This window comes from Ovis canadensis, chromosome 24, assembly GCF_042477335.2.
Source record: "Ovis canadensis isolate MfBH-ARS-UI-01 breed Bighorn chromosome 24, ARS-UI_OviCan_v2, whole genome shotgun sequence".
NCBI lineage: Eukaryota > Metazoa > Chordata > Mammalia > Artiodactyla > Bovidae > Ovis > Ovis canadensis.
This window is the reverse complement of record NC_091268.1, coordinates 28725081-28748489: the sequence shown is the minus strand read 5'-3', so window position 1 is coordinate 28748489 and position 23409 is coordinate 28725081. Positions and strand designations below refer to the sequence as shown.

Below are 23409 nucleotides of genomic sequence, written 5' to 3'. Positions count from 1 at the left end.
GTGAGGAATCCTCCCACCTCAATCATCCTCTCTGTTCTTTTTTGCTTGTTAACTGTCATTTCTAATGAAGCCTCTACATGGTCTTTCCCAATCAGTGCTTGGTCAGTTTGAATATTCCTTTAATGATTGCAAATTAATACCTTTCACTTGTTTTTGTAGGTTCCAAAGAAAACTGATTTATCAGACTTTGAGCTGGAAGTAAGTGTTTATATTATACATGAGTGTTCTGTGAGGGACCCAGAATTAAAAAATTAAATGCAGTTTTTTAGCCTTTATTTCATTTTTGATGTTCTGCTGGTTTTGGTGACTTGATCATACCATGTTCTTGGGCAGTGCTTCATTTTATTACTGTCCCCCCCCCCCCCCATTTCTTAAGTTAAATACCTGCTTAATTTATTTGCTCTTGCTTCTTAGTAGCTGCTGTAAAGGCTTTATAGTTTTCTTTTAATGATCAACTTGGCATATCCTAAATTATAGTATTATTTTTGTTCTTTGAAGGTATATGATAAAGATTTGGCTTTAAGACCTGGGAAATACTCAGGTGAATGCTCTTTGTTTTTCTTTTTTGAAACAGGGTAATTTTTATTTAGATTCTTGTCATTTATGTTAACTTTTTAATTTATGCAGCTTAAAATATTTAATTATATTAGGCTGCCTTCTTTACTATATTTCAGTAGCATTGTACACAGAATTTTTAATTTCATACTTTTGCTGTTTATAAGAAATATTGAAATAAATTAGATTAAGTGAAAGGTGAATGCTTTTTCTAAAGCAGGGATTAGACCATGGGTGATTTCAGGATGCCTGAATCTCCTGAAATAATATCCAAAATTTTGTATGTGTTTTTTTCTGGAGCTGTTTCCATTAGTTTAATTATATTTTCAAGTGAATCTCTTAACTTAGCAGTTGAATGTCAGGATTGAACAGATGGATGTTTGCACTTGACTTTGTTTGGGGTTTTGTTCTTTCATTAGAATCTGCCAGTGGCATGTACAAAGAATTTACTTTGACCAGACTAGGAAAAGGGCCATTATTATTTGATCAGGCTCCTTTCCTCTCATGTTATCCTTGCAACATACTCCCTGTGGATTCCAGATTCCTCTCCTTGTCAGATGCCAACTACTGTGCCAGCTTACCACAGAGTTACTCATCTCAAACCTCCCCTGTGTGTTCCCCAGACCATCCAAAAAGACCTTCAAAATTTTTCACTTAGGAAGTAAGCATTGTGACATTTAGAAGCAAGATTTGACTGTGAGGTAATGTGTTGTCTGTATTAAATGATGCCTGACATTTCAGAAACTGCCTAAGTCCTAAAAACTTAATTTGAAATCAGATACATTGCTGTATTCTAAGAGCAGAGGTGGGGAAACATTTGAAAACTGAAATATTATGGAATAGGCTTATTCTACAGTCTTCCTTGTAGTAATATTTATTGCATACTCAATAAAACTGATGTAATGAAATTATAGCTATAAAGTTGTTTTAAAAGTCCTTTAGGGTCTTAGCTGTCATTATCTCATCTACTGATAATCATGTTTTCTTTCTTTCCTTTAGGTATCCCAAAGGCATTCATGTTGAGACTTTAGAAACCGAAAAGGTAACCCCAAGGCTTATCCAGGGCCAACATTAAATGCATTGAACCAGTGCCACAATATTCAAGTACAAAGTGCAATCAGATCAAGAAGTTGAAAGTCAAGAGTTGGCTCCCATACGTATGAGCTGGGTGACATTGGACAAGTCATTTCCCCACTGCTAGCCTCAGTTTCCTCATTTGTAAATCCATGCATGACCGTGGTAATGATGAGCTCTGTTGTCTCACAGCTTTTTAAAAAGTAGTAGATGGAACTGAACTTTGTAAACTTGAGAGCATGCAAATGTTGGTACACGTTCTCATCATCACAGAAAGCTGATATGCATGGTACTCATGTAGTAATTGCTCCTTGTCACATGGGCCACTAAAATTCGGTTTTAGAATCTGGGGCATCAGCATTCTGTCATCATGTCTTCCCGGAGAGCAGTGATAGAACCGAAATGGGTAGTGGTGGGCTGATGGTGGGTTCCTTTGACAGAACTATAGAATTTTAGAATTTAGTTCGTGTTCTTAAGTGAGATGTCTAATTAAATAAGAGATTGCATAAATTAAATCTTGCTAGAAGATAAATCTCAAACTTTGACACAGGAGATTTTGTGGTGTTTGATTGATCCAGAATGCAGTGTGAGAAAGAAGATGCTAGTTATCCGACAGGTTACTGGAAAATCCAGGATTTTTCTTTTATGTTAATGAGAAATGATATAGAAATTAAAAAAATTGAGGTATGGTTGACTTACCAGTATTAGTTTTAGGTATATAATATGATTCAAATTTATATGGGTTACACAGAATTTTTATTTCAAAACCAACTACTTTGAAATTCATGTTCAAATGCAACATCTTAGTGTCCATCATGGAGTGTCTTACTGTCACAGTCTCTTGATATTTATAATTGACTATTGGGGTGAATTAATAAATCATAGGAAACTGTTGTGGAAACATGGAGACGAATTCTAGTTTGTAAAGCAACAACTCAGCTTTTGGTGGCATTTCAAGATACTTTGAATGTCTTTAGCCCCTGAAAGACTGTGCACTGATAAAAATTATAACCTCTAATGGTAGCAGAACCTGAATTTCAGAGGGTGAGGAGGGTCAGGTAGCTTCCAGAAAATTGTATATCTCCTTTATGTCTTTTAGAAAGAGCGATATATTGTTATCAGCAAAGTAGATGAAGAAGAACGCAAAAGAAGAGAGCAGCAGAAACATGCTAAGGAACAGGTGATTGAACTACACTCATTTCCTTTGGGTGAGAAATGGCAACAGAATTGTAAATCCTGTGTTGGATTCAATTTAGTGAATCATTTTCTCCCGTGGAAGAATTGAATTCATAGCAAAACCTGAAAGAGAGTGAGGGAAATCGAAGCGTAGGCATTTAGACGTAGCCAGCAAAGTGAAATGGCAACCTACTCCAGTGTTCTTGTCTGGAGAATCCCAGGGATGGGGGAGCCTGGTGGGCTGCCGTCTGTGGGGTTGCACAGAGTTGGACATGACTGAAGCGACTTAGCAGCAGCAGCAGCAGCAGCAAAGTGAGGGTGGCATCGCGGTGGACAGTCTTCACCTCCATGAAGCCATCTCAGAGCAAGAGTTAGTGGTTAGCATTCAGACTTTGTGTCACTGAGCGTCTCGGCCCGTTAAGTGGTCTCACTGGGGCTATATTCAGGCCTGGTTAACTAGTTTTCCTAAAACAAAGTTGAGATGATATGGGCCTACAGATGTATGCTCATAGTTTTATTGGAACCTCACTTTGGCTGTCCTCTGGAGAATGGATTCGAGCAGGAAGACCAGTTAAGCTGAAGAGTAACCAACCAGCTAAGAGACGCCAGTGGCCTTAAACAGGAGAAAATGAAGTGGAAATGTTAAGTGGTCTTTCATGTCCAACTCTTTGCGATCTGATGGACTGTAGCCCACCAGGCTCCTCTGTTCATGGAATTCTCCAGGCAAGAATACTGGAGTGGTTTGCCATGCCCTCTTCCAGAGGGGCTTAGCTTTGGGAATAGGTTTTTTTTTTCTTTTTTAAAAAAATATTCTTTAAAAAAATTTAATTCTGGTAAAATATGTAACATGAAATTTACCATCTTTGCCATTTTGAAGTGTTCAATTCTCTACTGTTAAATACATTCACATTGTCCTACAACCATCGCTACCATCTGTCTGCAGAACTGTTTTTATCCTGCAAAATTGAAACACTATATCCATTAACTAATAACTTCCGGCTCCTCCCATCCCCCAGCCTCTGGTACCCACTGTTCTACTTTCTGTCTATGAATTTGACTCCTCTCAGTGCCTCACATAAGTGGAATCAGATAGTATTTGGCTTCGTTCATTTAGCGTAATGGCGTTTTGGGTTCATCTTTATTGTAGCATGTGTCACAGTTTCCTTTCTTTTTAAAGTCTGAATAATATTCTGTATACCATATTATGTTTGTCCATTTATCTGTTGATGGACTCTTGTGTTGCTTCTGTCTTTTGGTTCTTATGACTAATGCAGCTCTGAACATGAGTGTCAAGGATTTTAAGTCCTTGCTTTCAATTCTTTGGAGCATATATATACCCAGGAGTGGAATTGCTGGATCATATGGTAATTCTGTTTTTAATATTTTGAGGGACTACTGTGACTGTACCACTTTACATTCCCACCAGCAAAGTACAAGTGTTCCAATTTCTCCACAAAACCACCAGTGCTTTTTAGACTCAAGAGTAATTTAAGGAAGTAAACAATTTCAGTGAGGGTGAAATGGGAGAGCAGGGGGCTTGCAGTTTCCTGGGAATTAAACTGGACCTAGTGAATTTTTTTTAATTTAAATTTTTGGCCATGCCACACAGTGTGCAGGAAAGATCTTAGTTCCCTGACCAGGAATAGAACCCATGCTCGTTGCAATGGAAGCACAGTCTTAACACCTGGACCAGGGATCTCCCGGAGAAGAGTCATTAAGTAATTTAGCTTTGAAGAGACAAGAAGGAGAGTGGTTCCCTAGAGCTTAGAGTTAAAGAAAGGATTTCAAGATAGGAAAGAAATTGAGTCTATTTAAGCACTGTATTGAAGAAGACAGGAGAGAAGAAGCTGAGTGGGAATGAGTCTCAGTGTGGTACTGTAAAAATTTTATAAAAATGCATTTAACCAGGGAAAAAGAAGGCGGGGGTGGGGGCGGGGGGCGGCGCGGGGAGGGCGGCGCTTCCCTGGTGGCTCAGTTGGTAAAGAATCCCCCTGTAGTGCAGGAGACCTGGATTTGATCCTTAGGTTGGGAAGATCCCCTGGAGAAGAGAATGGCAACCCACTCCCGTATTCTTGCCTGGAGAATCCCATGGAAAGAGGAGCCTGGTGGGCTACAGTTCATGGGGTCAAAAAGAGTCTGACATGACTGAGCAGCTAAGCACTCACTCAGGGAAAAAAAAAAATTAGAGAATTCTTGATATAGCAATTGATCTTAGTGGTTCTCCTCGGAATGGAATGCAGTATTAATTTGGCCAGCAGGTGGCAGCTTTTAAAAGTCCCTGTTTTTAAGGCAACTTCTTGTTTAGTCCTTAAGTTGTATCGGACTCTGTAACCGTATGGACTGTAGCCCACCAGGTTCCTCTGTCCATGGGATTACCCAGGCTCAAATGCTGGAATGGGTTGCCATTTCTTCCTCTAGGGGATCTTTCTGACCCAGGGATTGAATTGATTTCTCGTGCATTGGCAGATGGATTCTTTACCGCTGAGCCACCACGGAAGCCCTCAAGGCAGCCTGAGGGATGTGGAAATTTCAGCAGTTGATTGGAAGTGATGGGTATACCCTAGCACTGTCATCTTAGTAACTGATGAATAGGAAGTGATGGGTATACCCTAGCACTGTCATCTTAGTAACTGATGAATGGGAAGTGATGGGTATACCCTAGCACTGTCATCTTAGTAACTGATGAATGGGAAGTGATGGGTATACCCTAGCACTGTTATCTTAGTAACTGATGAATAGGAAGTGATGGGTATACCCTAGCACTGTTATCTTAGTAACTGATGAATAGTTTGCCACTTGCTCATCCCTTTCTCTGAAACAGAAAAATGGTACATGCAGAAATCATTTCCAACGCAGTTATTTGGCGGTGATGGACTCAAAGCATGGGAAACAAAAGTTATCTAACTGGATATAAAATTTCAGCCTCTTTTTTTTTTTTTTTTTTTGCCTAGATTTTAACTTATTCAAACAAGGAATATATATATTTCAATAGTTGGTTTTTTGTTTTGTTTTTAAATTAGGAAGAACTGAATGATGCTGTGGGATTTTCTAGAGTCATTCATGCCATTGCTAATTCGGTAAGTGAAGCAAACTTTGTAATTAATTTCCTGAACATAACATTTACTGTGAAATGCCAAGTTATCATTGCAAATCCATCATCTGGTCACATTGATATTAGAATGTTTTCTTGGTCTGGAGGGAGAAGTTAGAACTTCATAAAGATAGCTTGTTGTCATAATGCGCTCAGTGTGACATTATAATTGCTGAATTACATCCAAACCGTTGTTTCAGAAAGCATTTCTATTAAAACGCAGAAGAGGATTATACTGTGATGGCCTTATGTGGCTCCATGAAACTGATAATTTTTTATTCTCAAAACCAACAAGAAGCAGAATAGCAAACTAAAGAAGATGAGGAGAAATAATCCAGTGTTTGAAACCTTGTATTCCTTCATCAAAAGAAATCTAGAGGATAAAAATAATTGTGTTGAATTCCTCCGCTTAACTGAATCTTGTATCTTTGTTTTTTAAATAATTTTATTTATTTATTTAGGCTGTGCTGGGTCTTTGTTGCCGTGAGGGCTCTTCTCTAGTTTTGGCGAATAGGGACTCCTGTCTAGTTGCAGTGTGCGGGCTTCTCATTGCGGTGGCTTCTCTTGTCGTGGAGCGCAGGCTCCAGAGCACGTGGGCTCGGTAGCTGCGTCTCCTGGGCTCTAGAGCACAGGTTTAATGGTTGTGGTGCACGAGCTTAGTTGCTCCTCAGCATGTGGAATCTTCCTGGGCCAGGGATTGAACCTGTGTCTCCTCTATTGGCAGGCACATTCTTTACCACTACCCCAGAGAATCCCTGAATGTTATATCTTAATAACATTAGATACATTTAAAAAATGTGTCAACTGTTTATGTAAATGTGCTGGAGGGTTCTATGATAGATATAGTAGATATTTTCCCTTGTTTCTTACATCCTTTAAGAAAAGAAGCACCCCCACCTTGCACAGAGAAACTGGGTCTTGCTGCTGGTTGTTCTGTTGAGTTATCCATCCAGGTCACGCTGCTTTCCTGATGCTAAACTTCCTGGAGTCTGAGACTTCCTTTTCCTTGAGTAGCTGGCCTAGGGAGAAGGAATTGTCTCCCTGGAGGAGTCATCTTGTCCTTAGATGCTGAGCTCTGCCTCGGGGAAACTTGAAGGCGGTGCTCCAGGAGTCCATGGTTGTCTCAACAGCAGGTACAGCCTTGTCAAACAGGAGCACTTTCAGGGAGGCAGCCACTGTCCCTGGCAAGGGGTATACAGAACTTAGACCTTGAGAGAGAAAAGGGCTGGCTCCTCTGGAGCTCTTTCTCTCAAGTAAATGATGTTACCGGAACAGAATAGAGCCAGGGATGAGCCTGGAGAAAAACAAAAGGTGTGGGTCTCTTGAGAAGTAGCTAAAAAGCTAGTTTAAAACTCAGCATTTCAAAAAACTTAGATCATGGCATCTGGTCCCATCACTTCATGGCAAATAGATAGGGAAACAATGGAAACAATGACAGACTTTATTTTCTTGGGCTCCAAAATCACTGCAGGTAGTGACTGCAGCCATGAAATTAAAAGACACTTGCTCCTTGGAAGAAATGTTATGACAAACCTAGATAGCGTATTAAAAAGCAGAGACATCACTTTGCCAACAAAGATCCATGTAGCCAAAATTATGCTTTTTCCAGTAGTCATGTACGGATGTGAGAGTTGGACCGTAAAAAAGGCTGAGCACTGAAGAATTGATGCTTTTGAATTGTGGTGTTGGAGAAGACTCTTGAGAGTCCGTTGGACTGCAAGGAGATCAAAGCAGTCAGTCCTAAACTAAAGGAAATCAGTCCTGAATATTCATTGGGAATGCATGTACACCCGTGGCGGATTCATGTTGATGTATGGCAAAACCAATACAGTATTATAAAGTAAAATAAAAATAAAATCCGTTTGGACATTTATCAAAAAAAAAAAAAAGACTGCTGCAGAATCTGAAGCTTCAAAACTTGGGCCACCTGATGCGAAGAGCCGACTCATTGGAAAAGACCCTGATGCTGGGAAAGATTTAAGGCAGAAGGAGAAGAGGGTGGCAGAGGATGAGATGCTCAGATGGCATCACTGATTCAATGGACATGAACTTGCGTAAACTCTGTGAGATGGTGAGGGACAGGGAAGCCTGATGTGCTGCAGTCCAAAGAGTCAGGACATGCCTGATCAACAGCAACAAGATTGTGTGTATTCAGAGAAGCAGAGAGGGTTTCCCTGGTGGCTCAGTGGTAAAGAATCTGCCTGTAATGCAAGAGACTTGGGTTGGATCCCTGGATTAAAAAGATTTCTTGGAGAAGGAAATGGCAACCCACTCCAGTATTCTTGCCTGGTATATTCCATGGACAGAGGAGCCTGCTGGGCTACAGTCTGTGAGGTCACAGAGAGTTGGACATAACTGAGAGACACACACACACACAGAAGCAGAGGGGAGTTTCTGGTCATGTTTGCTTACATTACACACACTTAACGAGCCGTCTTCAGAGCAGTGAAGCTGTCCTCGAAACAGATGTGGGGAAGCAGTTGGCTTTGAGCTCCCATAACCAGCATGATGGTTTAGGGGGCTTTCCCAAGGTGGGGGCATTTCTTTGCCTTGTACAAACAATTCAGATCCCTTAGCCATCTGTGCCTCTATTTATTTTTCCTCTCTGTGGTCCCTCTTCTGCAGAGTGATTCATAGCATGTTGTGGACCATTCATAGTGCACGTCATGGAGCATACCATGATAAAAATTTAGCCCTGTTTGTTAGTGATCCAGACATTTAAAATAAGTCATGTACTTCAAAACTACTAATGTAGTTGAGCTCTGTATAGCCAGTGAACAAGTAAACACTCTATATTAGACCAGATTCTTTTCCCCTCACTCTTAGTAACGAATCTGTTGCCTCTAGTTTAAAAAAAATTGATACTAATTTTTCACCCACAGAAAAGTTGCAAAACTGGTACAGGATTTCTATACACCCGTCACCTGGCGACACCTAATGTTACTATCTTGTATAACTATACAGTTGCAGAACCATGAAATTAGCATTGGTACAATATTATGAGCTAACTTGAATTTAACCTGTTTTTCCTCTTAAGTCCTTTTCCTATTCATGGTTCTATCTAGGATCCCACATTGCGTTTACTTGTTATTTCTCCTTAGTCTTCCGCAGTCTGTAGTTTACTTTGTCTTTTATAAAGAGTATTGATTGTAATTATGTCGGGTGTCCTTTGGTTTGGATTTGTTTGATCTCTTCTCACGTTGGATTGAAGACACAGTTTTGGCAGGCACACCACAGAAATGATGGTTTATGACATTGACCCCCATCACTCAGTTCAGGTGGTGTCTGCTGGGCACTGTAGAGTTACTGTTTTCCCTTTTGTAGTTAATGAATATATTGGAGATATTTTCAGATGCGGAGAGTCCTCTTTTTTCTCGAGCTTTTGCCAGTGGCATAGCATCTGTCAGTGGACCTTGCCTGCAGCCATCATGACTGGTATGCTAGTGGCAAGCTTGTGTTTCCCTCCTTCTTTCTCCATTTGTTTCTGGAAATCTTTTAGAAGAGCTGCCCCTGCTCCCCTTCTGTTAATTCTTTTTTTGTTTTTTTTTTTTTTTGGACTCAGAGAAATTTATTTCATTCTACATATCTTTAAACAACTTATTTATTTATTTGGCTACATCAGGTCTTAGTTGCAGCGTGCAGGGTCTCGAGTTGTGGCACACAGGCTTAGTAGTTGGGGCTTGCAGGATGAGTTGCTCCAAGGCACATGGGATCTTAGTTCCCTGATCAGAGATCGAACTGACAGCCCCTGCATTGGAAGATGGATTCTTAGCCACTTGACCCCCAGGGAAGTCCCCACTGTGTAGATTTATTTCTTAATTGAAAAACATTATCAATTTATCTATTTTTGGCTCTGCTGAATCTTGGCTGCCATGTGTGGGCTTTAGTTGCAGTGGAGCAGGGGCTACTTCTCTCTAGTTGCGGTGCAGGGGCTTCTCTTGTGGAGCATGGGCCCTAGAGCATGCAGGCTTCCGTTGCTGTGGCACACCGGCTAGTTGCCCCACAACTTGTGGGGTCTTCCTAGACCAGTGATTGAACCGTGTCCCCTGCATTGACAGGTGGATTCCTAACCACTGGACCATGAGGGAAGTCCCTCTACAGATTTTAATCTAGTGTTCTTATCATTTATTTTGTTGCTCGGATGGTATCACGTGGGCCATTGGCGCTTCTTCAGGCTGACTTCCCTGGAACAAGCCCCCATCTTTTTCTGAGCACCTCCTTACTTTCTGACATCACAAGATATTCCACACTTATCTTATATTTTCCCTTCCTCAGCTCTAGAATCAGTGACTTCTCCAAGGAGCCCTGGTTCCTTTTAGAAACCAAGTTCTGGTGCTGAGCTCCTGCTGTGGTGTTACTACTTCTAGTTCCCCTCCCTGCACAGAGCTAAGAATGATACATGTGTAACCGTGCGTATACACACGTTGCTATTTCCGTGTCTGACTTAAATGCACAGAGCTAAGAATGGTACATGTGTGTAACCATGCATGTATATACATGTTGATATTTCCCTGTCTGACTTACATGCATATTTTGAAAAATGAATTTATACTGATATATGACAGACTGTGGTGTTGGCGAAGACTCTTGAGAGTCCCTTGGACTGCAGGGAGATCCAACCAGTCAATTCTAAAGGAGATCAGTCCTGGGTGTTCTTTGGAAGGAATGATGCTAAAGCTGAAATTCCAGTACTTTGGCCGCCTCATGCGAAGAGTTGACTCATTGGAAAAGACTGTGATGCTGGGAGGGATTGAGGGCAGGAGGAGAAGGGGACGACAGAGGATGAAATGGCTGGATGGCATCACCGACTCAATGGACGTGAGTTTGAGTGAACTCCGGGAGATGGTGATGGACAGGGAGGCTTGGTGTGCTGCAGTTCATGGGGTCACGACTGAGTGACTGAACTGAACTGAACTGATGACAGACTCTAGTCCAATACCACAGGGTTTACTTTTAACCTACTCTCTTGTCTTATTTGTAATTTTCTTCCCTCCAACACTGGGAATTGCAGTTCTTGTTATCTGCTGTGTTGATGTTAGTTTTGTTCTTCCCAAACTCTTTCAGTATGGTTGAGGGCTTCATTTATAATACAGTTAGGTTTGTCTTTTAGGGTTTCCATTTTGGGTTCCTTCCTTCTCTGTGGTTTCAATCAATACTTGGTATCTTAGCATTGCATAGATATTCAGAATGGCCCACACACTGAGCTGAGAGGATAGCTCGTCTGTTGGATTTGGGAGATTTTGTATAGAATTATTTATTTCAGAGAATTATGTTTAGCTTTGTGAGTCAAGGAGTATTGCTCTGAAGGTCCACTGGGATGTAGCAAAAAGCTCTGGATGCTTTATGTTAAAAATACTGTCACCTGGCTAGCTAAATCTAAGTTGATGTTCCATTTTTTGCAGTTTAATTTTTATCAAAATGGACTAATTTATTACACATATATTGTACCTCATTGGTTGAAGAGCAGTGAATTTCATTGGAAACAATATTTCAGAACAAGCCCTGTGGAATTTGATATACATGATGGAGGAAATGAAAACTCATTCTACTTAAGTTCGTTATTTTCACCTTCTAGCATTGTTATGAGTGTCTTTTGAAAATAAATGAGTTGTTTTGAAGAAAACATTTCTGAAATAGATATTTGGAGTTTGTTCACAAATTATTTGACAGTTCAAGGTATCTAGCATTTTCAGTTACTTTTTTGAGCTCTTTAATAAAAATTTTACTACTTCTGATTCTTGTGTTAATAAAAATTTTATTACTTCTGATTCTTTTGGGTAGAAGATGAATAAAAATCAGAGAAACAAGATCAATGAAATCAAAGTCTTTTGGAGCTTTTACTTTGCATTCTGGATTTTACACCAGAAGAGGAATGAAGCCAGCCCACATTTCTTTATTTGCATATCTTTATACATTTTTTCCCCCCTTAGTGTCAAAAAGTAAGTTTATACAAAATCCTCATGTAAGCAAGCCGTACATTTCAAGATACTTAGCATTTTCTGTTAGTGTTTTGAGCTCTTCAGTAAAAAGCCCTGATCCAGCTTTGCACCAAGGAGTCTCCTAACCGTGGCTTTTTTCAGGGGAAGCTTGTCATTGGACACAACATGCTCTTGGACGTCATGCACACGGTTCATCAGTTCTACTGCCCTCTGCCTGCGGTGAGTGTCTTGTCAGCCTGTGTTAAGAATTCTCGTCTTCAATACTGAGAACGAGTTCTCTGTGGGGTGCTGTTCCCTCGTCCGCAGCTGTCCCAGAGGGACTGTCTCCTGCACTTGGTTGAATGTTTTTGAAGAGATTTTAAAGGATCTTCGGATGGCTGCCATTGCTGGAGTGAGGTTAAACATTTGTTTCGTCTTGATGCTGGAGGTTTGTTTCCTCAGTTAGTGCTGAGCAGGGGTGGCTGAGCCGCAGATGTGGTCTTCAGGTTTGATACTGCTAACATGAACCATAGCAGGGCATTGAAGCAGAGGTGGCTGGGGTGGAGGGGTGAGGGGGTGGGTAGTGGGGCTAGAGGTCTATAGACTGGATCAGGTTGTGTAAAAGTCTTGGTTCCCTCTTGCGAGGCTGCTTCCCTGAGATTCTTTGTGGACCTTGGTGTTTTGGGTCTCTTGGAGCCATGCTGTCTCAGTGCACCAAAGCACGAGCTCTGGGTAAAGGGCTGCTCTCTGTTGCCTCCTCTTCGCTCCCTGACTGCCTGGGGCCTCACCTTGCTGCCGCTCATCACTTCAGTGCCTCCCCTTCATTTTCTCTCCATGTTTTCTGTCCTTTAGTGATCTCACCCTCCTTCTAGGACTTCAGCTGAAGACATCAGTATCTTCCTCTCCAGCTGGGATCTCTCCTCAGATCCCGGTCACAGTCTGTGCTGACCCCGCACGTCTCTACCTGGGTAGCTTTCAGATTGAGTGGGGTTTAAAATTCATGTGCCGCAAATTGGGTGTGCAACTTAACGTAACCTTTCTCTCCTTCTGTCTCCAAACCCATTCTTTCTCCTGATTGCTTCACTGTAAATGATGCCCAGTCACCAACATGGTCTTTAACATCTGTTTTGGCTCTTCCTCTGTCCCCCAGATCTGGCCAGTTCTAAAATCCTGGCAGTTTTGTCTGCAGGCTGTCCCTCACATCTGGATTCTTTCCATTTCAAGTAGCAAGTAGCTTTATTCCTCATCTGAAGTTAGCAAACTCCAGGCAAGATTTCCTGCCTCACTTTAACCTTCAGCCCATCCTTTAAACAGAGGTTGGCAAACTTTTTCTATAAAGGGTCAGATAGTAAAATATTTGGGGCTTTCCAGGCTGAATAGTCTTTGTCAGGACTCTCAACACTGTCATTGTCACTGAAAACTGCTGTAGAATGCAGTGCATCGACAAATGGGTATGACTTTGCCCCAGAATAAAAATAGATGATAGGCCAGATTTGGCCCGTGGCTGTGGTTTTCCAGCCTCTGTTTTAAACTATTATATACCACCAGATTTTTTTAAATGGGAAGATAATTGCTTTTCAATATTGTGTTGGTTTCTGCCATACAACAACTTGAATCAGCTATAACTATAACTATAAGTATACATATCTCCCCTCCCTCTTGAGCCTGGCTTCCCTATCCTGAACCCCATCCCTCTGGGTCATCACAGCGTGCCAGGCTGGGCTCCGTGTGTTTCAGGGCAGCTTCCCGCTAGCTAGCTATTTTGCACGCGGTAGTGCATACATGTCAGCGCTGCTCAATTCATCCTACCCTCTCCTTCCCCCTCCCCGTCTGCAAGTCCATTTTCTACGGCTTTGTCTGCATATACCACCAGATTTACCTTTTATGGCTTCTGGATTGGATAATACCTACTTTAGAGTCCAGTGCCATTTATACGTCTGCAAAGCCTCAGTTACTTCACGTTTCTCACGATGCATCGTTCCTTCAGCATCTTGATTACTTTTCTTTGGAAAATTCCAACACTGAATACAGCAGGTCTGTTGGGAAGCCTGTTCCTATTTCTGCAGCCTTAAGGTTGTCCTTGCTTTTCATAAAAACTGCATCACCCTCAGGGACTCAAAGGCATCATAGTTGTGACTCTCAAAACAAACGTGATGGGTGTGAATTTGCGTTGTGTAAAGCTAAAGAGCTAATGTTAATTTCAGATCGTCACTCTTTATTGACTGAATAGTAGTAGCCTCTCTCACGGCCTTTTGACCTTCAGAGCAGTGAAGTTATCTGTAAGGAAAAGTGTATTTAATGCTGTGTTTATAGGTGTTTTAAACACCAAACAGAGCTTGGCTTGTAAGAGGCATTAAATACTGATTTAACAAATGAGTGTCTTCCGACTGTGTCAGCTTTGTAATCTCCTGATGTATGGCTCTGTCCACATGACTGACCCTGAGTTAAATTCTGAGTTGATCCCGTGTTCTTTGTTTTTCTGTACAGTTGATTCTTTTTAGCCTGGCATTATCAAGCCTTCTGTGATCTGGCCCAACCTTCTTGTGTAGTCTGGACCCATTTTTGTCCTTCTTCCCAGCCAGACTGGCTCATTTTTTCTCCCCCTAGAAAATGTTGTATGCTTTTGCATGTCTGTGGTTTTTGGTATGGAGAAGGCAATGGCAACCCCACTCCAGTACTCTTGCCTGGCAAATCCCATGGACAGAGGAACCTGGTAGGCTGCAGTCCATGGGGTCGCTAGGAGTTGGATACGACTGAGCGACTTCATTTTCATTTTTCACTTTCATGCATTGGAGAAGGAAATGGCAAGCCACCCAGTGTTCTTGCCTGGAGGATCCCAGGGACGGGGAGCCTGGTGGGCTGCCGTCTATGGAGTCGCACAGAGTTGGACACGACTAAAGAGACTTAGCAGCAGCAGCAGTTTTTGGTATATGAAATCCTTCAACTTGAACTTCCTCTGGCTTTTCTGACTGTTTGTTATTTACAGCTTTACCCATCTTACCCAGGTCCAGTGTATGCCTCTTTGGGTGTACACCTTTCCCTTGCCTGCTGCCTTGCCCAAGAGTGATCTTTCCTTTCTCTGAACTGCCAGAGAACCATGTACCTCTCCTGTTGCATAAATTTTGCCTTTACATCTTACTCCACTTTTCTCTGTAAGTGATCCCCTCCTTGGACAAGGAGTGTGACCTTTTTATTGTCTGTGTCTAAATGCCTAGCATAGTGCTTTGTATGTGAGGACTTAATAAATGTTATCTTGCATGTAGCTAGTTTTCAATCTAATTCTACTGGAAAGAGCATATGGTTTATTGCAAAATAGAAGGTGAGGTAGGGTAAGTGGTTTTGTTCCTTGCTTTATTACTAAGGCCTGAGTATGTTATGTAACTTATTTGTGTTCTGTCATTGTCAGAAGGAGAAAATGGTTTTCTTCCATCCACCTTTGGAAGAAGTGATAACAGGAAAGGAAAAAGCCTAATTAAAATGATAGAAATACACTGTTACCAAATGTTGTATTTAAAAGTGCACTAAAGGATCTATGTTTTGGGGCAGGTTTTAGGGGAAGAGTCTCTTCTTAAAAGTCTTGCTATTCATTCTTGCTACCTTTTAGAAGGCATTGGTCTAGAACCTTGCTATATGCTGGCCCTGGAACTGGCCATAATTCTAATTTTATCTTGCTTGTGAGGCTTTCTAATGGTACTGAGAGATTACAGTCTTTATTGTCTTTTTGTTTGACTTAGCACTGAAACCGATTATTCATGTATTGTTCATTAATTTAATGATAGCCATTGAAAAAGCTGGCAAATACTTCAGGCTAGCTAAATACAGACTGTATTTACAGGCTCAAAAAGCTAATGGGAAATGGCAGTTTCCTGTGAAGCATGAATAACGCTGAAGAGAACTGTAGTCACAGTGGGTCAGGAGTATGAGCAGGCAGTGTGGTATGGCAATTATATATATAAATAAGTTAATTCAAAATGAGAGCAATCTCATTCCAGCTCTAGACTTCCTGATCAAATAAACTTGGGAAATGAATTGCCTAATTTAGGCATTTGCTATTGGTGCCACTTAAGCAATTTTCTGAGTAGTTAAAGCAAGAATCATGTGTATTGGAAAGTCTCTGTTTTAGTGGCCATTTTAACCAATATTTCAATGGTGTTTCCATTAAAAGTATGATCCAATTTACAGTATGTCCATTTCCTGCATGAACTACTTTATTTTATTTTTAAAAAAATTTTATTGAGGTATAGTTGATTTGTAGTGTTGTATTAATTTCTGCTGTACAGCAGGGTGACTCAGTTATACATAAATATTCCTTTTCATATTCTTTTCCTTTATGCTTTATCACAAGATACTGTCAACCAAAAAAAAAAAAGATACTGTCAACCATTTTATTTAAATAATTCTATGTCTCACTTTACAGTGAATTGTGTAATAGAAGTATTAGTGATAGTTTTCTACATATAATAAAAACCTTTTCCCCAAACTCTTGTTTCAGCCATAAAAAAATGCTCATATATCTATTTTGCTTATGCAGAATTTTAGTACCAGGTCATATGATTCCCAATCAGTGAGGAATTGCCAAAATTTTTAGATATTAGTGAGAAATGGAAGTTTAGCTTCAAGTGCCTGTGTTGGTATCATGGTTTGAGAAGAGAACCATGGGACTTGAAATATTTGTTTTATTTTTTTTTTTGTTTTTTTTTTTTTTTTTTTTTTTTGGTTTAAAATTTTTTTTTTTTTTTTTTTTTTTTTTTTATATTTTAAAATCTTTAATTCTTACATGCATTCCCAAACATGAACCCCCCTCCCACCTCCCTCCCCATAACATCTTTCTGGGTCATCCCCATGCACCAGCCCCAAGCATGCTGCATCCTGCGTCAGACATAGACTGGCGATTCAATTCACATGATAGTATACATGTTAGAATGTCATTCTCCCAAATCATCCCACCCTCTCCCTCTCCCTCTGAGTCCAAAAGTCCGTTATACACATCTGTGTCTCTTTCCCTGTCTTGCATATAGGGTCGTCATTGCCATCTTCCTGAAATATTTGTTTTAAATATTGCAAATATACCAGTAAAATCATAACAGGTCACGTTCTTATTTTTTAGGACTTAAATGAATTTAAGGAGATGACAACATGTGTTTTCCCCAGGTAAGCTTTCTTTGAGGATTTGCCTTTGGTTAAAAACTGCCATCAGGGCATCCATAATTACACATAGGTATACAGTAATTTATTAAAACCATTAGATCATGGTGACAGTTCAGTTTGCATAAGTTGGAAAATGGCTTAATAGCTCCACCTTGCTGATGTTTGCTTTTACAAATGATGATTATGTTTGTTGTTAAAATTTAAAAGCCAGAATTTGATCCAAGGGTGAAAACGGACAGCAGCTGCCTTTTCGCTCACCCTGCCTCCCACTGTCTGCGGGACCTGGGAGGTCTGCTTGAGTTGGCACTTGTCTGTCTTGTCTGTCAGGTGAACCTTGTCACAGTAAAGCGTCCAGTTGAGGATATCCCGCTGAATACTGAAGGTGGTTGAATGTATAGTTGGATAGAGCTGGATATGTTGAGAGTATTCTGTCGTCGGTCAAAACCTGTCTGGCTAGAGAACTCCTTTTTCACAACTTTGTCAGTACCTTAGCCTGTTGGTATTGTCCATGGTTAGTGTGGTGTATTCTGGTAGATCGTACATCAGCCGCATGAAGCCCTCAGAACAAGAGTCTACATCTGAGGACCTGTCTGCAGAGGACTTGGAGCAGTTGCTCTTTCAGCCAGACTATTTCTGTCCAATTATCTGCAGTACTCATATTTATATGAGAGGAAATAGTATTTTTATATGAGTGTGTATATGTGTGTGTGTGTCTCTTTTTTCTGTTATTGCAATTTCTGAAGCAGAGTAGTGAGAAATAACAGTTGTATGAGACTGCAAATGCAGTTTTTGACCCTCCAAGATATATATTTTACAGATCTGGGTAGTGGTAGGAGATGATAAGAGCTTGGGAGCATCAGGCCTGCAGCAGTGTTTGAACCACGTGCAAACACACGAGGATGTTTGACTTACCCCTGATGTCAGTGTAAGCCCATGCCCTCTAGAACTTGTGCTCTAGGTGTGGGCTTCCCCACCGCCTCCTGATGAAGTGCCTGGACGAGGAGACCGTGTCCTCAGTCTGACATAGTGGAGATGCAGATGACTGATGTGCCTAACGCCCCCATCCACTGTTATTCATTGGAGTAAAGTACATTTTGAACGTTGCTATCCATTTTGTTTACCTTTTTAAAAAATTCTGTTTTTAGGCTCTTGGATACAAAATTGATGGCCAGCACACAACCTTTTAAGGTATTTAAAAAATCAGAACTATTGTTGATAAATTATAGTTTGAAATTTTCCTGATTGCTGCTAACAGCTTTAGAATTCTGGTCAATTAATGTCACTTTCCAATACAACTTCCCCCCTACCTGCCTCTTATTCTCTGAAAAAACAAAAAAAGATAAAAAAGAAATTGAGGAAAGGCTCGAAATAGATATGTCAAAATGTAAATAGCAGTTGTCTTTGGGTAGTGGAATTGTGGGAGTTTTTTCCTTTTGAATATAAATTTTTAATGTTAAAACATAATGAATTTTTGAATAGATTACAGATGCATACACTCATTCCTTTTCCTTATTTTACATATTTTGGATATATAGTCTACAAGAGAATTCAGGTAAAAATATAATCATTTGCTTCTTTCTGAAGTGACTTTATATGGCTGAGTGAATGCCAGAGCAGTATAGCTTTCTGGCCAAAGGTCTGTAGATACTTAACACATCTGTAAAAACTTTTCATATGGCTATACTTCCCATATGGTGGAAATTAAACTTGTGGTTTCTCTCTCATATTGAAAAGAACGACTCCTGTGTTTCTTTAAAGAACACAAGGGGGCAGTACTAGATACTTTTTTTTTTTTTTTTGGTCCTGATTCTTCGTGAATCTCTAATAGATGTTGCTCTGAGATGATGACAGCTGCTCCCTGTGTTTCCTGGTTTGCAGGATATCATTAACAACACATCCCTTGCAGAATTGGAAAAGCGGTTAAAAGAGACACCTTTCAGCCCTCCTAAAGTTGGTAAGAATATAAACGATCCCAGAAAGCTCCACATTATCAATGATAATTATGGATGTCTATTATAGAAGAAAGGTAAAACTATTCTAGAAACTACATATGTTGTACATTTATAAATTTTGGCTGAATTAACTTGCTCATACCCTTGGTTGAGTTGCTGTTTTCTGAATAAAGATGGTCTTCTAATCCTACCTCGATTTTGCACGGGTAGGATTGGGTAGCCTGTTCGTTGAGAAGTTTAGCAATGGAATCTTCAGGGCTTTTTGTTTCTTAATGCTTGGAATTGCCCCCAAACTTTATGTGTCTTCCTTTTGGTTTAAGCAAAGACAAAAAGTTGGTGATTAATTGTCAGGGGTAGAGTGAAAATATACTTTTTGTCTCAGGAAAGCCCAAGAACTGGGTTTACAGTTGAGGAAGGAGGGGGCTCCATCTCTGCCTCCTTCAGAGGTAGCTTAGGCACTGGACAGCAGTGGTGAGGAAAACCAGAGAAGGGAGGGACATTTCTCAGGGGTGGAAATGTTTGCCGTATCTGGCCATGGTCCCACCCATGTGTTTGGTGAACCTTCCAGGTGTTAGTTACTTCCTTGGTTCCTCTTGGCCTCAGTCATGCTGCTGGTATCATAATTAACATCCCATTAGATGTAGCCTGCAAGCTTCCTGAGAAATTGATAACAGGACTGATGGCTCAGGAATTGACAATGGAAGGTACTAAAGCAGCCAAGATGACAGTTATTTGCTTCCCTTTCTGGAATAGTCCAAAAAAGGAATTAAGAAAAGGATGAGGGGAGAAAACCTAGACCTTTCCTCTAACAATATAATGGACAGTATAATGGAAATAATTGATTTTGGAAATAACTGTTTCAGCTGGTGGTAGAATAGAGGCCATGACTTAGTTGGCTATCATGTTAAAAGACTTTTTTTTTTAAGCTTAAAATCTAATATTCAGTACTTACTGAGGTTAAAGAATTCTTGCTTAAAGAGCATTGTATTGATATAAAAATAATTATAGCTTTTTCATTGTTAATTTCCACTCATGCTTTTGATTCTGTTGTAACCTTTTTGATTCTCATTTACAAAATGGTTCTAGGAAAGAACTATTTATGAGTTACAGTTTTATCCCGATATTTCCATATAATATTCCAGTAAGGAGAGTTTAGTCTAAAGCAGGTTCAGTAAACCTCATTCTCTCAGCATCTGTGAATATCATTGTGACCAGAGAGGCATGTCATAAAACGGTCTCTCCCATGAGGATGTGCCATGTTGCAAGGGCAGCATTACAGCAAATTCTGATGTTTTGGGACTTGGTTGTGCTTTCTGTCTTTATATCTGTGAGTTTGGAGACATAGTGAAGGACACTGTTGACTTGAGCTGCCAACCTTGATGGGAGTCTTTGGTTTTTGGGGAGGGTGAGCTGGAGTATCGTCAGATAACAGTTACAGAGTGTTTACCACATACCAAACGTGGCATGAGAGCTTTGCTTGCTTGAGCTCATTTGATCCTCACGAAAGCCTAACGAGGGAGCTCTGACTGTCATTGCCCTTCTACCATGGTGGAGGCCCAGAGAGGGCAACGTGCCTAAGATCACATAGCAGCTAAGTGATGGAGCAAAGATTCAAACTCAGACAGTGCACGCTGGGGGCCATGCTCCTAGCCGTTGCTCTGAGGTCTCTAATCTCTGGGATCTAATGCCTAATGACCTGGGGTAGAGCTGATTTAATAATAATAGAAATAAAGTGCACAATAAATGTAATATGCCTGAATCATCCCCAAACCACCTCCGCCCCCATGGAAAATTTGTCTTTCACGAAACTGGTCCCTGGTGCCAAAAAGATTGGGGACCACTGTTCTGAAATACCCCTTGTGTCCCAATCAGAGGAGGAGTCATGGTCACAGGAGTGAGTTATGCATGGTTGTAAATAGCATCCAACAGCATGCAGTTGGGAGGCGTGTGGCTGAGTCTTTGACAACGTAACCAAGACACTTCTCTAGTCTAGACCAAAGCCCTCATTTTCAGTGACTCTGTTATCTCAAGATCTTGTGTGGAGAGAATTAAGGAGATAGCTTTCTTTCTGCTTCTTTATGGTGTTTCTGCCGCACAGACGTCTGGATTTGGCAGGGCAGCATGCTTACCAGTCTTCATGATTTGTGACGACCTTGGGAAGACTGTTATTTCTTTTTTCTCTTTAGAAAGTGCAGAAGGCTTTCCAAGTTATGACACGGCTTCTGAACAGCTCCACGAGGCAGGCTATGATGCTTATATCACAGGACTGTGTTTCATCTCCATGGCCAACTACCTAGGTACACACTGTACCTGTCTCTGTCAACACACCATGGTCCAGAGGGGATCTTCCCTGTCTACCCTTTCCCTGGAATCCACTCACCCAGTAGGAAGTGGGAGGGTTTTGAGGGAGGAGGGGGAGGGGGTTGGGAGAGGGGATGGGGAGTGCACAGGAAGAACCATCAAACGCTTACCTGGGGTTGTGGTCCTTGGTCCACATGAGCACTTATTGTACCCTTGCAGAACCATACTGTTGATTTCAGGATATTTTTTTCAGGCTTTGTTTTCCTTGACTGTATGTGATATTCTGCTTCTTTTCTTTATTAGGTTCTTTTCTTAGTCCTCCAAAGAGTCATGTGTCTGCCAGATCAAAACTCATCGAACCTTTTTTTAACAAGTAAGTAATCAGAGTTCCAGTGCCCCAGAATCCTCTGCTGGTGGAAGAGCCCAGTATCTGGGATGTCAGTGAGGGGTGACTGGGAGTTCTCGGGCATTTTTAGATAAGATATTTCTCATCGCTGGTGACTCAGATGTTTTTTGAAAAATAGAAATTGACCTTTTCGAAAAGAATGTATTCAATATTTGCTAGAAAAAAAAAAGAAAACATTATGAAAGGTAGCACATCTCTTCCAAGACAAAGGACTGGTGGCTTCAGAATTTAAGTGACCCACAAGGGAGTCTCTGAGTATGTGTCTGTATACACAGTCAGACCTAACTTAACCCCAACAGGCTTCACGAGTGAGATTATTCTTCACGCTTGCATTATTGTCTAATTAAATAATGTCCTTTCTAAGAAGACGGTTACACAAATGACTTCTCAGATAACCTGTGGAGCAGGTTGATGGTCATCGCATCCCGAGCCCTCATCTGAATGGATCCGGTGAAGTTGCTCCTTCACCGTCGGAGGAAGTCAGTGTGATTGTAGGGAAACGTCTGCTCTCAGAGCATTTCCAAAGAATCTCTAGATTGTTACTTCAAAGTGAGGCTGGTGCTTTCTTGGCACAGTTGAGGCTAAAGTTGTGAATGTGATCATCCAGCTGGCCACAGCATGGCTTTGTGCCAGGGCCCCAAGCCTTCGTCTCTACCCTACCTCTCTTCGCAGGGCTGGTTCTGGGAGGTTTAGGTGAGCTAGACAGAAGTGGGCAGCCCACATCACTCGCCACTTCTGAGAGAGCCATTTCAAGGTCGGCTTGGTGACATCATTTCCTTATATGTGGCATTTTGCATTTCTGTCAGTGCTTTCCTGAGTAAGAGTGCCGTCTCCTCCAGAGTCTGTATAAATTCTGGTATCACAGTGCTTGTTCATAGGTACCATGCTGCAGTCAGAAGTTAATTCCAAACATCTGGATTCCTACAGGCTTGGAATCTGTGTAGTCTGAGTTAGTGAATTCTGTCATCCTGTGGCTTCTTCCTTTTTAAATCTTTGTTCTTTTCTGTAGAAGTTCAGAGGTAAATGTGTTTGACTTTGCAAAAACATCTTTCACATCAAAAAAAAAAATCTTTCAAAGAGGACTGGTTAACAATGTAGTGTATATTGAAAATTAAGTTGAATTTTTCTGCATGGAAAATTAATTCTGCCACCAGTTGAGTTCTTGCTATCTATCCAGTTCAAAATGGGGTTTTCTAACCCTCTAAATTGGGGGCAGTGTTTATCTTTGTAAATCTTAGGACCGCTTATGGCATCAACCAAGGAACCTGTGAGTGACACTAAATACATATGGATTGTGGCCTTTCTGGCATTTTTATGCACGTGATGTTAAGTTTGTCGTTCAGCAGTATTTTGCAGCTGGGGAGATGTTTACTCCCGTTTAAATATTTAAAACAACAATCCTGCTTCTGCACTAAAATCAGCTCCTAATAAAGTCAGGTGATGGTTGCAAATGTGGATAGATAGAGGCTGTCTCTTGTTTATCAGTCATCTGTGTGGCCAAAATGAACAGCAGTCAAAGTAGGCTTTGGTTTATAAGTTTAAGTGAAGTGAAAGTTGCTCAGTTGTGTCCAACTCTTTGCGACCCCATGGACTGTACAGTCCATGGAATTCTCCAGATCAGAATACTGGAGTGGATAGGTGTTCCCTTCTCCAGGGGATCTTCCCAACCCAAGGATCGAACCCAGGTCTCCTGCATTGCAGGAGGATTCTTTACCAGCTGAGCCACAAGGGAAGCCCTTTAAAAGTTTAAATAAGACTTCTAGATCAATTTAGTATTGCTAATTATAT

The 23409-nt window shown here is 40.9% G+C and overlaps 1 protein-coding gene across 7 annotated transcripts in view; it reads left to right on the top strand.

The window, feature by feature from the left end:
- Nucleotides 1–23409, top strand: part of PARN (poly(A)-specific ribonuclease) — a 201326-nt gene that overhangs the window by 27898 nt on the left and 150019 nt on the right. For all 7 annotated transcript variants that reach the window (XR_011252660.1, XM_069570169.1, XM_069570166.1 and 4 more), the window contains exons 9-18: nt 160–198; nt 1555–1597; nt 2729–2809; nt 5826–5882; nt 11977–12054; nt 16922–16965; nt 18108–18150; nt 18841–18916; nt 21101–21211; nt 21519–21588. Coding sequence is in view for 6 of the 7 variants with exons in the window: in XM_069570169.1 (XP_069426270.1) it covers nt 160–198; nt 1555–1597; nt 2729–2809; nt 5826–5882; nt 11977–12054; nt 16922–16965; nt 18108–18150; nt 18841–18916; nt 21101–21211; nt 21519–21588 (642 nt within the window). In the remaining variant the exon portion in view is untranslated. The remainder of the gene's footprint in view (nt 1–159; nt 199–1554; nt 1598–2728; nt 2810–5825; nt 5883–11976; nt 12055–16921; nt 16966–18107; nt 18151–18840; nt 18917–21100; nt 21212–21518; nt 21589–23409) is intronic.